The sequence below is a fragment of the Anopheles cruzii genome, chromosome 3, assembly GCF_943734635.1.
Source record: "Anopheles cruzii chromosome 3, idAnoCruzAS_RS32_06, whole genome shotgun sequence".
NCBI lineage: Eukaryota > Metazoa > Arthropoda > Insecta > Diptera > Culicidae > Anopheles > Anopheles cruzii.
In genome coordinates, this window is record NC_069145.1 from 55,338,626 (window position 1) to 55,354,876 (window position 16,251).

A 16,251-nucleotide genomic window follows, 5' to 3' on the forward strand; every position below is an offset into this window, starting at 1 on the left:
ATACAGGGGTAGCTAAAGCATACAAATCTACTCAAAAAAGGGGTGGAAATCTTGATGCGTAAATATCAGTATGCTTTGTAACTGTCTCCTACAAGACATTTCGTATTGTATTCCTTAAAGTTTAGTCTAGATCCAAGAATAATTCTTAATACATATGAGAGAAATTTGTACAAAACTGTAGAGAGATAAAATAACAAGTTTGTTGTTAATATTCATGTTAGGTTTCCATTTATTATTGTATTTTTCATGTAAACTCAATTATTTGAATATTATGTTCATTTATTTAGGCGAGAATAATCGACGGGCGCCAACTGCTTGCTCAAGACCATATGTAGAAAAAAAACAATGAAGAGCATAAGTAATGCATATACAGATTCCATGGATTGATACATAAATTTAATGTGTTAATTATTATAATAATCGAAACCCCTTTCCAGTTTACATTAGTTTATTGTAAACTATAACGTTTTATCTTTCAATGTCATTGCAATGTTGCTCGCGTTACTTCTCCATTGCAATACTCCCTGCTGACTTCCATTCTACAAGCTTTCTCTCGCAGTTTCTAATCCAATTGACTCGTTTAATAAGCTTAAAACCAACGCTTTCAAACAGAGCCTTGGAAGGTTCATTATTGGCCAGAATACTAGCATACGAGTTTAACCCCATTTCGGCCAATTTTTTTACTATTCCCTTCAACACAAGCCTTCCGTATCCCTTGCGCTTTTCGATAACACCAAGCGATCCGATAATGCCCATCTGCGTGACAAGGCACCAACCGAGCAAATTATCAGAAGAATCGTACAACCCAATCGAAGGGTTCCAGCATATCAAACGTTCAAGGGAAAATTCTGATCCCGTTTCCCGGTGAGGCCAATGATCATTGATAGTATCAGTATTTTCCGGTTTGAGCGAAGCGAGTTTAAATCCTTCCGGAAGGGTTACAGACAGTGCATGGGCTTGTTCCTTGGATAGGTAATAGACGTAATTTGGTCTCGCAACGCACAGCTGCACGTTAAGTTGCTTGAAAACATCGAAGAGAAGAGTCTCATATTCACACATCACGGCAACGTAATAGTAATCCCAGTCCACTAGCTCTAGTGCACGGCGTAAGGTAACCAACGACTCGTCCAACGTGTACATATACAGATCAATACGATCCTAGAAAAGTAATAAAATAAAAAAACAAACCATATTTCTAATGAAGATTTTAGTAAATAATTATCCTTCACTGTATTCTACTTACAATAATAACGTACGTTCCATTTTCTCGCCAACTTCCATTCAGGCTGTAAATCACCAAGTCTTTAATCTTGCGGTCGCGTTTGGACCAGTTAATATAGTTTTGCACCGTATTATAAGCGAGCTCATGGCGTGGCCAGTCTCGTTTGTACAAATCGCGCCACTCTTCCCAATCGCAGCGTGGGATTGGTTTCAAGCGATCTTCCTGCATGTTTGGACGCTGGCAACGAACTGCGATTGTCACTGCTAAAATAAGCGTAATAGTTAAACATGGGTGCTCCGGAACATTCTGCGTTATGAGACCATGATAAGATAATTCGCATGTTTTGTGTGTAGGTTGTAGCTTTGAACAACCAATCATATTGTCTCGTTTTGTTGATGTTTAATTTTGAATCATAATTCGGCAAGTGTTCGTACTGTTCCATGAGAGTTCCTGCTTTCTGTATGTTTGTACCACATCGCTATAATTTAGAGAAGTAGTAGTGGTAGTTTATGCAATCTCTAACCATATTTCATCATCTTTTGCTCAAAGAAACAGGCAACTGTTAAGAATATTATATAAAATATGATTCCATTTTTCATTCAGTTCTATGTTCATTTCGAGTATGTGTCGAAATGCTGTTCACGTTACAACACTATATACTATAATTTTTCAATTATTTCATAACAGTTGCTACTTGTTCAATGAACATATTGAACACTAAAGCCTATTTTACTCTAAAATCGATAGGCATGTACGAGTGGAACTTGTAGATGTATTGATACAAACAATTTAACGTCTGCCACGTTTTGTGGTGTATAATCTTGCCCAAAGATGTTTCTGGGCGTATAGAACATGAAAGCTTCCCACGTGACATGGTGTGGTCTACAAGTATTTTATGGGCCAAGCAGAAAATTAAATATTTATCAAGAAATATATCGCTCATTTGATACAGCGGTAGCTAAAGCATACAAATCTACTCGAAAAAGGGGTGGAAATCTTGTTGCGTAAATACCAGTATGCTTTGTAACTGTCTCCTACAAGACATTTTGTATTGTATTCCTTAAAGTTTAGTCTAGATCCAAGAATAATTCTTAATACATATGAGAGAAATTTGTACAAAACTGTAGAAAGATAAATTAACAAGTTTGTTGTTAATATTCATGTTAGGTTTCCGTTTATTATTGTATTATTCATGTAAACTCAATTATTTGAATATAAAATTATATTCATTTATTTAGGCGAGAATAATCGACGGGCGCCAACTACTTGCGCAAGACCATATGTAAAAAAAACAATGAGGAGCATAAGTAATGCATATACAGATTCTATGAGTTGACACATAAATTTAATGTGTTAATTTATATTATAATCGAAACCCCTTTCCAGTTTACATTAGTTTATTGTAAACCATAACGTTTCATCTTTCAATGTTATTGCAATGTTGCTCGCGTTACTACTCTATTGCAATACTCCCTACTGACTTCCATTCTACAAGCTTTCTCTCACAGTTTCGAATCCAATTGACTCGTTTAATAAGCTTAAAACCAACGCTTTCAAACAGAGCCTTGGAAGGTTCATTATTGGCCAGAATACTAGCATACGAGTTTAACCTTATTTCGGCCAGTTTTTTTATTATTCCTTTCAACACAAGCCTTCCGTATCCCTTGCCCTTTTCGATAACACCAAGCGATCTCTTGGTGCAGTGTGGAATTCCAATCGATCTTCTTGCATGTTTGGCTGTTGGCAGTGAACTGTGGAAACCGACAATTGACCAGGAAGTCTCCAGGAAGCAACACCAGCGGTTGCTATGGGACCATGATAAGATATGATAAGGGTGTTTGCCAGCTGATTGGCGTACTTGTTTCAGAACGATTCGCATCTTAATTGTTCCAAGATGCTTGACGTTGAACAAACATTTTTGTCCACCATATTCACAGTTAGCATCAAATAAACTGTAGAGATCGCTTGTATCTTATCATTTGTTTTACTTTTCCTTAATCGTCCTGAAACTAATTAAAAAAAGGAACACGAATTTCTCATATGAAAATACATCGGTGATAATAAAACAAAAGCCAACGACCCTTCCTATTGCTGTGCACTGTTTCCCAACCAATCGACGTCGCATACTTGAACGAAACCTAGTTTTTCGAACATCGCCCTAGAGGGAGCATTGGTTTTAACAACACTAGCGTACGAGGTGCATCCGTTTGCTTCTAAACCCTTGGCAAAAGCTTTAACTACCAGCGACCCGTAGCCTTTGCGTTTAGTTGACACTCCAAGCATGCACATGGCGCCGTTCTCACCGCGAAGGCACCAACCCACCAGGTGCTGCTGGGCGTCGAAAAGGCCCATGGACAAGTTATGCTTCAACAGCCTCTCGATCACGCGCTCTGTTCCTTCACCCTTAAATCTCCAGCGATCGTTGATGAATTGAGCATACATTGGATTGATTTCCTGTGCGTAAAACCCGTCTGGGGGTGTGTACGTTATGTTTTGCGCTTGCTCACGCGACAACCGATACAACACGTTGGGAACATCAAGCACCACTTTTAAGTTGAGCGTTTGGTACACCTCCAACAGAAGCGAACGATAGGTTGTCATGTACGATATGTACGCTCGTTTCCACTTAAACGCAAGCAGTGCCTTTCGAAGGGTTTCTTCAGAAGCATCCAGTGTGTACAGAAAAATGTAGTTTGCACTCTGAAAAGAAGCGACTCACGTAACAGGGGCATTGCAAGGTGTAAGAGCGATGGTTTTTGACTTACAGTTATTACAACAGTACCATTTTGACGCCAGCTTTCACCGTAACTGTAGACAGTCATGGTATCCACAGGCTCGGAAGCGAGTGTCCAATGAATGAAATTTTGTAGTGTATTGTAGGCTACCTCGTACCGAGGCCAATCGCGTTTATAAAGATCCCGCAGCTCACTCCAATCTTGCGCAGAAACTTCCACCAGGCCGTCGGCGGCCATCGTCGTCATTGCTCTGTGTTCCACAATGAAGTAGATGCTGAACAGCTGTCTTGCGAAATCGAGACACTCTTGAAACTGTGTTATTGTGTTATCAGTGAGAACGTCGAGCAAGATTATTCTTATCGATGTTATGATGAAGCAAATGCTACTGCAAGGATTGGCATTTCTGTTTGTTGCATCTGCCAAGAGCTTCGTTGGCAGCACACTAAACCTCTTTTGGGATTATAGTAGATGTCACGTCGGTTTGCTTGTTAGTTAAAAAAACGGGTCGAATCAGGCCGGGTTTATTAACTCTATGTAAGTATCTTTTGTTTGCTTTTTGCTCTTCTGCTATATACTTAACTCATTATAATCTTCAGTCATCATTGCAAATAAAATGGACCGTCAAGATAAAACTAAATTTATCCGCTTCCTTATTTCCGGCATTGTTTATTTTTCCGCTGGTTTCAGAAAGTATCTAATATGGCTCTATTTATTTATGTACAAAGAAAATAGTTCGTTTTCGACCGTTACATTACTAGTTTTCCACTAAACTCGATTCTGAACCACTGTTGATGACCACCCTCTCATAGTGCGATGTCCTCCATACCGTCGACAGGCGTTGCCGACTGCGACAGTGGCGCCGGAGTGATCTGTATCGAACGAATCGGTTACGACCGAAAGGCGGTTTTAGTAACTTCACAAACATTGAAATGGTTAACTACCGATTCTACTGGACATACACACTGGTAATGGTGATGGTCAGTAATCAAACATGCTGATGGTGGTTGAGTCGGGTAAGGAGAATTGCGTTCGATAGACGCTTCTATCGGTAGACTTTTCGATGATCAGCATTGGTTTAACCATGCTTTGGTTTCTTTAGTAGGCTAGCAACGGCTTATCATGCGTTCCGATCTATAAATGGGAGAATGATTTGTTCGTTGTCGATCGTGAGCAACGTCGAAAAAATGGACAGCAAAAGAAAAATCGAATAATAGGTTATTTGAACATGCACTAGTTTTAAACGTTATCAAAATAAATAAAGTATTCCATCTTCGATTGTGAAGATGAAATCATGCGTCCCAACAGTAACAGAAGCCCAAGACAAAATACCACACGAATATTGCAACTCGAGCACCATGCGACGAATGTCGGATGTTAATTCTAAGCTCCGCTAAGCGGCTTATCTAAACGATCATCACAAACAATGTCCTACCGTTCTAATATTAAAACACCTGCGGCGGAGTGTATTACTGCGATACTGGAAATCTGCTTGTAATAGATACACACACATACACACAACGTTTTACGGCTTTATTGCACATACGGAGCAAGATGTTGGATACGGCGAGGAAAAGGTTAGGGTCCTTCGTTCGTTGCAATGGCAGGACTACCAGGTTGAAACCGGAACAAAAAGCTGTAGTTGGGGTTGGTTTTAGCTGTATTAGGTGTTCTAGCTGTGGAATTTGTTGTTCCACGCACACACATACACACACACTACTTTGTTTTTCTTCTACTGTTATGAATATGAAGTTGGTTAGGGTGGCTACCATTTTGGTTAACTTCTAGGTGGTTAGTAGGAGTCCTGCCGGAATCCTTTGGCCTTACTTTAAAACAGCGGATCCGAAAGTGATGGCACATTTCTCGCACCACTCCGGCTCCGTAGTGTAGGTGCGCGATCGTAACGAAGAACGTTAGCGCGTAGAGTAGGTATCGCTCGAACTCGACATCCAGCTCTGGCAAGCCGAGGGCCGTGTACGGCAGAATCCCGAACGTCACGGTCACACACAGCAGATTCAGAAGTGCATTCCAAAGATCAGCCCGAGTATCTGACATTTGGGACACGATCAACCGGCACTAAAAAGGGAGCAATGTTACTGGAGGTTTACTGAAGAGGGGGTCAAACTGTAGAGTCTTACGCAAATGTTCGAAAATAACGTGCCACACATCACAAAGTAGAGCCGCGGCTCCAAATCTATGATGCCGTTCCGGGAGAGCAGCACCCATAGCGTACACAGTACGAACAGGCTGGCAAGCGGCACCAGCGGGCGGATAGCTTCTTTAAATGATCGCATTTTGCCCGTTTTGTCGCGATACGACCTGAGAGGTAGAGATAGAAAAAGAATGAATAGTAACTTATTGATCAGTTTGATCAGTAATATGCACACGCTGGTTTCTCTTACTTGTAAATATTAGTTATTATAATAGGATGACTAGTTATGATTGCGGACACGTATAGTGTCAGCTCAAAGATGTGGCAAGGCTTCATGCCGAAGACCGGAATCTGCCAAAACTCTGCTCCGAAGATACCGGTGATTGCCAGCGTGATCGAGACGCCCTAGAAAAGCCCCCGTTCATTAAGCTTCCGCTGAAGTTCGGGCTCTCTGATCGTGAAACAGCCACTTACCCACATAAGAAAATCATACCCCCACGGCAGAAACATAACACCCGTGATGTACTTTTCCACGTGCGGGAGGTAGAAGTTAAGGAAGACATTCAGCGTGATGAAGAACATTCGCACCGGCGGCAGATCGTGCGATCCGAATATGCTGAATACATAGATCGGTATGAGCACCGCAGAGTACGAGTCCAATCCATGATCGAACAGCTCACCAAGTGGTCCGCTGGTGCCGGTTCTTCGTGCTTGTTTGCCATCGATTCCATCTGCAATTGATGAAAGGGCATGTAGGAGAAGAATACGGACAGTACTGAGACGTTTTCTTGTGCTTACCGAGAGTGTACGCTACAAACAGACTAATGGCAGCCAGCAGCCACACCCAGTTGGGAACGCCGTGCGGTGTTTGTGTCGCTGCCGTGAAGTCTCGGTCGTAGTAACCGATCAGGAAGAAGTTTACCACCGTCAGCATGAAACCGGTGAAGGTGAGAAGGTTGGGCGCAACCCACCGGGGACACAGCAAGACTACCTTGTTCCAAAAAGGGTGCATCACGTACACGCTCAATACGCTGGTGTCGACGCAATTGTACTGAATACAAAAGGATACCATAGATTAGAAAGAAATCGTTTAACAAGTGATTTATGATGGAAAAGATGCTGGAATAGACCACAAACACTAGTAGTAATACATCGTACACTGACATTGTAGCGTTTTTGTTTTAATATGTCATTATTCTGATTGAACTGAACCAAAAAGGAAAAACATATGGCTAAGACCCACGAGCCTAGCGTGTGTATAGAATGCGCTAGATGTGTTGGTTTTTCACTCAAAAGAGCGTATTACTTATTCAACCGCTCGCAGGGTAAAGCAAGATTGTGGAAGGTTCATGGGGGCTTTGAAGTACAGGTTTGGGTACAGGATTCTTATTTATTCATAACCATTGACCTAGTTTCTTTAAGAAGCCCACCTCGCTTTGGATTGTCCTTGAGGGCCGTCAGGACGACCCTCATCACAGCGCCCTCATTTCAATAGACAAGAGCAATGTCTAAAACTGTTGACCCATTTGTGTGGGATAAACGCTATTTCCGTGTTGCGAGTGTTAATAAGTTGAGCCGTACCGGTAGTAAGCGCCACCAGCTACCCCAGGTCTGTAGTACAAAGCTTGCAATGCTTCATAACCGATAATAGCGCCTGAAACGCAACGCGTCCTTCGCGATAAGTGCTGTGGTTGAGTCGATAATTCATACGCCGTTGCGCCGATTGATTGCAATGGACCACAGACATTGCCCCTCTGGACGAGTCACGCCACATCGTCCGTACGATGGCGTCAAGACAAGGCTTACCGAATGAAGCCACTGTCGGAGCGTATTGCTGGACGCTTTCACATCTCATTTAGTCCCTTGTCAAAACTTACATTTCATTCTTGCCTACTTGAGTGAGCGGTTTATAGATCTTTTCAGTCACTTCTCAATCCCAGAGCAACTGTCGGAAGTCGGAGGCTGCAAAAGCTTACAGCCAAATGAAATAATCTGCAATAGTAAAGCACGGATCATTTGCTAGCGGCATCAGGAGCTTGGCTCGGGAGTTCAAGTGCGATCATTCACCGCCGTCATCTCCACGTCGTAAAGTGAAGCTCATCTGCGATAAGGTCACCCATGGTTACCGCCATCACAGGCAGTCGTTGCTAAAAATGGAAAGTGACTGTAGACGGACCGCGTACATCGTGCGATCGCGTGGATCGCTGCCCAGAATGAGGTCGTACCGCGCGTACAGCTAGCCACAAGTTGTTGCGCCGATTGTTTCCCATTGCGCACGGGGCTTGTGCCCAGCTAACGTTTGTTGGTTTCTGTTTTATTCACCCAATTCGGCTGAACTCGAGGTACTGTACCGCGAAATACATTGCGGAAATGGTGCGAAAGTGGAGCACAAAAAAGTGATTAAACTGCTTTTGTTTGTGCGCGATTTAGTGAGTCGTTTTACCGTTGCGGTAAACTGTTGTTGTGCGGTGCGGACACAAACAACTGGGAGCATTTTATGGGCCAAAACATGGTAATGGTTTTATCAAAATGGCGGTGAGACAGTATTACAATTTACTAATTTCTGCAAGGCCAAGAAGCAAAAACTTTTCCACAATTTAGTGTACTACCATGGTGAGGCGCCAATTTGGGAAAAAGGCCCGTTCAATTTGGTCCAATTGCATTATTTGGTAAAAATGAAATCAGATAAACAAGAGCGAGAAACCCTCGAAATGCGGGCGTACAAATGTTGCTTTCGGCTACGGTGGCGCAACTTCGAAGCATACACTTATCTTAATCCATTGTTTTTTTTATCGATTACCACGCCACTTCCGACATGGACCGAGACGAATGCAACCCTAGGTGCAAAACCTCCAAAAATCGTCGACGTCGTTGTTCGCTATCGTAAGACCGTCATATATTACCCACGATGGATATTTCTGGGCAGCCGATAAGACGACCGGGTAATCGGCCACATGTGCGCTACTGTTTCGCCGGTCGGGTCTATGCAACCTCATCGTCGCGCCACAATCATCTTCAATCACGCAATTCACGGTATGTGCTTGGCGCTGGCCACGCCACCACGCCACATCTACACGGAGGCTTTACGTGTGTCTGATACCACCACATCCCACACCCACAAATGCAGCGTTCCTAAGAAAACGACTAGCCATCGTCAGCTGGTGCGGTCTTCCGATCGTCTTACCTTGTACTTTTCGAACCCTTTCAAGTGGGCTTCGTTGAGATACTTGATTCCGATCATCGTAATGGCCTTTCTTCAACTCCGGACACTGATTGAGAAACGTACTACAACTCGTCCATAACCTGAGCCTAACCACCCGCTGCTCAGTAGTTCCACTTTTCCACAAAATAAGTCGCCAAGTTGCAAACTGAACCGCCAAGCGCTAAGTACTACAGTTGCGACCCACACGCACGTTATTGGGGCACCACGGGCACACACGTACACCTTTGCACGCTAATTACATAGCACATGCCGCCCGGCCGGGAAAGAGCATCATCCAGCAGCATCCGATCTCGCGATTCCTCGGTGTGTTCAGGGTGCCGCGTCGCGACTAACTGAGCGATCCAGTTCACGCACGAGAGGCGATCTCTGGAGACTATACACCATTGATCATTCGCCGTATATGGCCGCGGACACGAGAGTTCTCACTCCGGCGCACACTGATAACAGCGCTCGAGGTCGACCGGCGGCGTTTCGTCACCGGCATTTACGATCACGTTCGCCCCGGCGCGGGGGTCTAAAGGTCGGGGTCAGATCGCAATGCGTCCGTTCCGCGTCTGAGTATGGGGTTACTTCGATTCACCGTCGTTGGCAGGACAAACAACCACAGCTGGTCGCGGTTGTTGCGTTATCGTAGTTCCGGGAGCAGGACCCCGGGCGATAGGGGACTTTTTTGGGGGTGAGTAGCTCGTCCCGATTGATGAATCGTGCGACTACACTACAAAAACAAACGGGGCGACAAATCGTCGCAGTTCACGAGCACTTCACAAGTTCAGTACTAATTTTAGGCCCTAAAACGTTTGTTGGTACGCCCCTTTGTGGATTGTTACGGTTCCACAGCGTCTCTCTTAATTGGCTTAACGGCTTCTAGCAACAGGGAAGCTTCAACAAGCCATCAACACGCAACCGTCGCGGCACTGCACTTCCATTCCAGTCGGTCTCTCGCAAGTAACTGAAAGTGAGAGAACGGAGAACGATTCAACAACGGTAAGTGCGTTCCGGTTCGTTTTGTTTACGATGCAGACACGCGGATGTGAATGCGTTCGTTATGCACGAAAGAGTTTTTTAGTCGTGTGTGTGTGTGGCTGATAAGGACATTGTTGATTCAATCGTTTTGTGTTCTCTATTTTTCATTCTGCTTCTCTCACTGGAAGGTGGTTCAATACTCTCATTCACTCTCACTGCATCCTGAAAGCGGATGAATTTTTGATGCACCGTTGCATGTTGCAACTGCTTTCCGTTCATCTTTCAGCTTTCAATGGAATACGCCTTTATTTGTAACCGATAGATATTGTTGAAGAATAAAGGAAAACATCCATACAAATCTAGATAAACATACAAAAAGGACTTTTAGTTCCATCATTTTTCAATGATTGTTTTTTTTATTTAAAAGTAGATGTAAAACGATGCAAGAAAATGACATGAGCCTTACAAACAAGCGAAACTAGATCTTGTGTTTCAGTCCAAATCCAAGCCACGATTTCCTAGAGCACCTTCGTTGTTGTCGTCGCCGTCAATCCTTCCTGTTCCAGGCGAGCCAACATCGGTCGGTAGATGTCGGCTGTGAAGGGCAATACTACACCTCTCTGTTGGATTTCGCCTGAAAGGAAGAGCACATTTTAGCGCAAAATAATGGAAACCCATCGGAGGAGCCTACCATCGATGATCATTTTGGCAGCTATGGCAGCAGGAAACCCGACCGTCTTCGCCATCGCCGAGTGGCCACCCGTGGACGCCGGTTGCCCGTAGACGACAAAGTTGATGCCTCGCTCCTCGCGGCGACCGTCACTCCAGCGGATTCCGACGTCATGACGTAGCACGATCAGATCGCGTTCGTTATCATCTGTGAAGCAGGGAACACACATTACCGGAGGGAAACAAGATCGAAGAGCAACCGGAGCATACCGAAGGCAAGTCTCTTCGACAGGAAATAGCTGAGGGTGTCGAGCGGCGAGCCCATCTTGACCACCGGTACCGTATCCAGCAATCCGAGTTCCGCCAGACCATCAATCGATCCGACTCTCTCTGCCAGGCGGTACTTGAGATTTTCTATGAAGATGTCTGAATCGGCTAGGCCCAGCAGGTTGACGATCAGCTGCCGCCAGTTTAGCTCCGGTCCGTGAGGATGCAACAGTGGGTGAGGGTTCGGATCGATCAGTCCTAGCAGCTGCATCGGCTTAATCGTGTCCGAGAAGCCCTTATAGCGGATTGTGCCTCGTAGCAGCGTGTGGATGTTGGTCAATCCGTACAAGGACTTGTACTTGGTGGAGTCACGGTTAGGAAATCCTTCCAGAGCAAAGCCGGGCAAGAATTCGAGCTCGCGCGGAGCAGTCATCAGATCACCACCGCCCGAGATCTCCACCACCTGGCCCTTGCTCAAATACTTGGCGGCAGATAGAGTGTTGAGCAGGACACCCCGCGGGGACCAGGAGAATTTGTACCGCAGCGGATTGTCCGAGTGCTCGGGAGCCGGCAGCCCACCGCAGAAGCTCACGAACGATTCGACCACCCCACCGTTCTCGTGCACATCCTGGATACACTCCAGGGCTAGCAGATGATCGATACCGGGGTCGAGACCCACTTCGTTCATAATCGTAACGCCTGCATCACGAGCCGCATCGTGTAAAGCACTTATTTCGTCGTTCACATAGCTTGCCGTCACCAGATGCGTTCGGCCCGCGATGCAGTGCTTCGCAATCAGACCGTGCAGAGAGTAGGGCAGTAATGACACTACAACGTCGCTTTCTTCGCACAAATGTTGCAGGTTCGCGGACTCATCCTCCACATTGACGTACACCGACTCGACACCCTGGTAACGTTGGGCCAGTCGGTCCGCTTCCTCCTTGAATTGGGCCGCCACCTTAATGCTTACGTTTGACTCCCGGTGAAGGTACTCCACGAGCGGGGCCGACACGAAGCCAGCTCCCAAAACCAGCACACGTTTCTTGCCCACATAGGAGCCTTCCGTTTTGTGACGTGACCGGTTGTTAGATTCGCGCAGTTCGTTAATGTACTCATAGGATGGTGTTAGGCGGCCATTGCTGCAGATGATAGCACCGTCGACTGGCGGACAGAAGCTGTGATCCTCCAGTGGCTTCGAAGCGTCACTCTGCAAAATGTCGAGTGCGTACGGGTACAGCAAATCACCGAAGAAGTCTGTCGATTCTCGCGGTAATTGCGTTGGCATGTTGTCGATTGAACACACCAGCACCCCTGGTCCTTTGAAGCTTTTCTGATCCTTGTTCCGGTCTGCATCATACAGACAGAATGGAGTGTCGATGGTGGTGCACTCGTTCATGAACTCGATCGAACCACCTGGATCGGCGGAGATGTCACAGATGGCCAGCATCCGGTGGGGTAGTGCCGGGGATCCTCGGCTAGTTGGCAACCAGGGCGTGTTGGCCGGTCGTAGTAAGTTCTTGGCATCCGGAATCGTGATCAACTTCGGGGCACCGACCGCCCAATATATACCGTTTACAATGACCGACGCGTACGCGGCTATGTTTTTGCTGAACGTGGAAATGTACCGCTCCGGAAACTGATCGTACTCGACGGGGTCGAAGCCACCGCCCTCGCGGCGCTCCAGATGATCGGAACGGCTCACCTCGCAGCCGTACAACTTGTTCGTTGATCCGTGCTCGGCCACCTTTCGCAGCATTTCTGGTGGCACGAACTCGATCGGGAGCTCCTGGAACACTTCCTGCGCTCCCTGCGATACGTTACCGGACCCGGTGAAGATGAACGTTAGCGGACCAATCGATTTGGGCATCATTCCGACCGAAATTTCGTATCCACAGTCACGCACGGCTTGGCGTGCCATCGATGAGTTGCGATAGTTGTGAGCGGGACCAACGTGCTAGTGATGGAAACAATTCCGGATAAACGTGAAGAAGCGTCACAATACAGGCAAGACGCAAACAATGCTTACCATGAAAGGGGTGTGATGACCCAAGGCGAGTAACCGCAAGCCCAGCCCATGCAGGATGTTGATCATACCGGCAACTCCGGCGTACTTGCCGAACGCCACCAGCCGCAAACCGTTACGATCCATCAGCTTCTCGTAGTCGACCAGTCGGATGTTTTTCTCCAGACAGGCGTCCAGAAGTGGCATGTTGGATTCCTGTGCCTTAATCGTGTGCGAGAAGAAGCAATAGGTTTTTTGCGGGATCAGTGCATCAACCGGCACTTGCTTCACTCCGAAGATCACCGATGCCTCGCTGATGTCTTCCTGCACGGTAGCGCCAGCATTTAGATATGCCTGAAACGTGATAAAAAGGAGGATGTTTATAGTTTGCTCTGTAAGTATGAACAGAGTTGTCCTTTTATCAACTTTTATTTTATACCCTCGAACTGACGTATTTCTACGTCGAGAAGAAGGTTACGCTACGTAATAGCAATCCAGTTTGCCAATTATAGACCTGATAGGCTAGAAATTGATCAAGCAAATGATTTGTCCTTTAAGGTTTGTAAATGCTTATCAAGCAACTCGGCATTCAGCATTCATTGGTTCGCGTGATACCAACGGATTTTCCCTCATTGAATGGCCGATTCATTAAACTCTATCACGCCCCATATGAACGGGAGCCGTCTATCACCGACTCTGGAAGTAGGGTTGGAAACGGAAAGTGAAAAGCCGGTACTACGCTCCAGTTGGGAGGTGTGTACAGTGACTTGAGCCATTCCTTTCGTGTCTTATCAGTTTGCTCGTGTGGCCATCCGCAGGCCAGAGTGTCTAGCCAGTGAAGCCAGATTAGACCAGCTGGAGGAAGCGAAAGGGAACAACTTTCCGTTGGCAATCACCATGTTGACAACCGTGACTTCCCTTATCAGAGAGGGTGCGAGATATCAAGCTTAATCAAATTGCACTAATAACATGTGGCGAGTGTAATGTGAAACTAAATGGTGCCCGTGGCAGGCACGCAGCAACGGTTGTCCAAGTTGTCCAGTAAGTTACCAGCAGTAGGTGATTTTAGCTGAACGATCCATTGCCGACGACAGATTCCATCATAGTTTGTCGAAAAATGCATCCGCAAGTTTGTTGGCGACATTGCACTTGGACATTACAGTTAATGGCAGCACTCGGTAGCAACCGGTCGGCTCAGGGTCGCTTTCACTGGTTATCACCATGAACGAATTTTGCCACAAGCACCGAGGGGATTGCCGGCCACTTGTCAACAAGGTAAGCAAGCTAGGCTCACGAGGACATGAATGGTTGAGAAGACAGTAGAGGACTTCGTCTATTTTTCGCCATCGTCGACTCTTATCACAGCATGCGCTCTCTGTAACTCTCAATACCTTGAGCACCAGATACCGATAAGACAACGATCGTACCGTAGGCTTGATCGTAGTCGCCTAACTGGTTTGGGCAAAACTTCTCCGATACTGCCGCTCTGCGGTGTGGTTCAATTATGCGTAGACCAATACTTAGTGTACTAGAGAACCGGTGAAACAGGATTTGTAAGCTACTGCATGACTACTAAGCTACATGGCACTTTTCAAATGGTCTCAATGACCTTTCCTGCTAGCGGTATCGAGCGTTACCGAGGGCTTGTCTCGGCACTTACCTGCATTGGATAGGCTCTTCGATTGGACGGTTGAACTATGACTTTGACGCCCAGTTTGATAAGCTTTTTCACCACCGCCGGTGGAAACGAGGCTCGACGTTCCCATACTGATTGATCCTCGCGTCGCAAAGCGATGATTTTTCCTGTCTGGTGAAGAAGAGACATCACGTTAGCGCGTCATCACCACCTCAGCGATACTACACACATGTGGCCCAATGGTTCATAGGACTCTTATCACAATTCACATGTCCTAAACAAACTCTACAAAACCCAGACGGACTCGAGGAAAAGTACTGGTTATCGGTAGAACGGGCTTACATGTTTACCACGAGTGAACTGCCGCACTGATAAGTATTCACTACATTTTAAAATGCGAAACATCTTAACGGATCGGCGGATGGAGTAGTACTGACTGGTGCTGCAGCGTATAATTGGCCACGGGGACAACATTTATCAGGGCTAGTGAGGGCATCTTGGCGAGGCGATAGCCTCGATGCTGGACAACGGGAAGGGAAACCGATAGTGGGCCGCCGCCACGCCACTTCGCAGATCGCGTTGTCCTGCTGAACTTGAAATAATGACCACTGGTGCGTGTATGCGGGCCCGCCGAATGAGCTCCAATGGGCTTTCAAATGCACTGATAAGGGACAATGTTCCTGGAAACACACTTTACTTTCTCTCGCGACGAAAAACAGCGCAGAAAGTTGAACCACTGACACACATTCCAAATGAGCCAAGCCAATTGTGCTTGGAAAAAGTTCAACTCTCTTGCAACAATGATCCTTATTTACGGTCTCTATCGGTCGGTAAATAATTGAAAAATTGGCGAAAGTGTGTAAATTTCGCCATTATCATTAAGTTATAGTTCATAGATTAATTTTAGTTATGTTGACAAAACAGAACAGATGGATGCTAGTTCGGTAGTAAATCATAGAGATTCAAACACGTGTTTGCTTTATTTATTATGTTGCTCTTGATACGGTAGAACCTCCTGGTGTCCCGCCACCGCCACTGCTCTGTGTGATAAGGCCAGCGAGGAACACGTTTTTGGTGGAAAAATAAATTCAAACTTTTATGCTGTAGGTCGTGCTGTCAGATACCGAACTCTACACAACGGCGGCCAACCTTCGCAACGTGTAACTACGCACCGTAGCTGTCATTTGCTGGCTGCTCGTCAAACTCTCCACACGAAGTGCTGGACCAATCAGCGAGGCCCACAATTCCACCGAGAGCTCGTAATACAAACATTGCCCTCGCCCTCGCTACGAACTTTCTCAATTTTGTTATCATTGCGAAACGCGAAGAAAGTGCGTTCGCCCATCATCGAAATACTGCTATTTACTGCTAGTGTTTAGCGTGTG

At 45.9% G+C, this 16,251-nt stretch overlaps 3 protein-coding genes across 9 annotated transcripts; all 3 read right to left on the reverse strand.

Annotated features, from left to right (window-relative positions):
• Nucleotides 1-323: 323 nt before the first annotated feature.
• LOC128270629 (uncharacterized) lies at nucleotides 324-4,212 on the reverse strand. Its single transcript, XM_053008038.1, has 5 exons — nucleotides 3,988-4,212; nucleotides 3,315-3,922; nucleotides 1,657-1,700; nucleotides 1,244-1,485; nucleotides 324-1,158 (listed from the first exon to the last, which is right to left on the reverse strand). The coding sequence occupies exons 1-5, from the start codon at nucleotides 4,201-4,203 to the stop codon at nucleotides 502-504; spliced, it is 1,767 nt and encodes a 588-aa protein (XP_052863998.1). The 5' UTR covers nucleotides 4,204-4,212; the 3' UTR covers nucleotides 324-501.
• Nucleotides 4,213-4,619: 407 nt separating this feature from the next.
• On the reverse strand, nucleotides 4,620-10,179 carry LOC128271676 (ethanolaminephosphotransferase 1). Of its 7 annotated transcripts, none has more exons than XR_008269230.1 (8): nucleotides 9,291-10,179; nucleotides 6,905-7,157; nucleotides 6,581-6,837; nucleotides 6,357-6,511; nucleotides 6,093-6,273; nucleotides 5,782-6,030; nucleotides 4,917-5,088; nucleotides 4,620-4,826 (listed from the first exon to the last, which is right to left on the reverse strand). XR_008269230.1 is itself a non-coding variant. In XM_053009289.1 (7 exons), the coding sequence occupies exons 1-7, from the start codon at nucleotides 9,345-9,347 to the stop codon at nucleotides 4,761-4,763; spliced, it is 1,218 nt and encodes a 405-aa protein (XP_052865249.1). In that variant the 5' UTR covers nucleotides 9,348-10,179; the 3' UTR covers nucleotides 4,620-4,760. The 7 variants fall into 7 exon arrangements, 2 of the variants coding, with proteins under 2 accessions (XP_052865249.1, XP_052865251.1); XR_008269232.1 differs by lacking the exon at nucleotides 4,917-5,088 and adding an exon at nucleotides 5,390-5,590; XR_008269231.1 differs by having other exon boundaries at nucleotides 4,754-4,826; nucleotides 4,921-5,088.
• A 512-nt stretch (nucleotides 10,180-10,691) lies between these two features.
• On the reverse strand, nucleotides 10,692-15,271 carry LOC128275626 (alpha-aminoadipic semialdehyde synthase, mitochondrial). Its single transcript, XM_053014191.1, has 6 exons — nucleotides 15,209-15,271; nucleotides 14,891-15,037; nucleotides 13,255-13,584; nucleotides 11,232-13,182; nucleotides 10,984-11,169; nucleotides 10,692-10,926 (listed from the first exon to the last, which is right to left on the reverse strand). The coding sequence occupies exons 1-6, from the start codon at nucleotides 15,269-15,271 to the stop codon at nucleotides 10,811-10,813; spliced, it is 2,793 nt and encodes a 930-aa protein (XP_052870151.1). The 3' UTR covers nucleotides 10,692-10,810.
• Nucleotides 15,272-16,251: the final 980 nt, after the last annotated feature.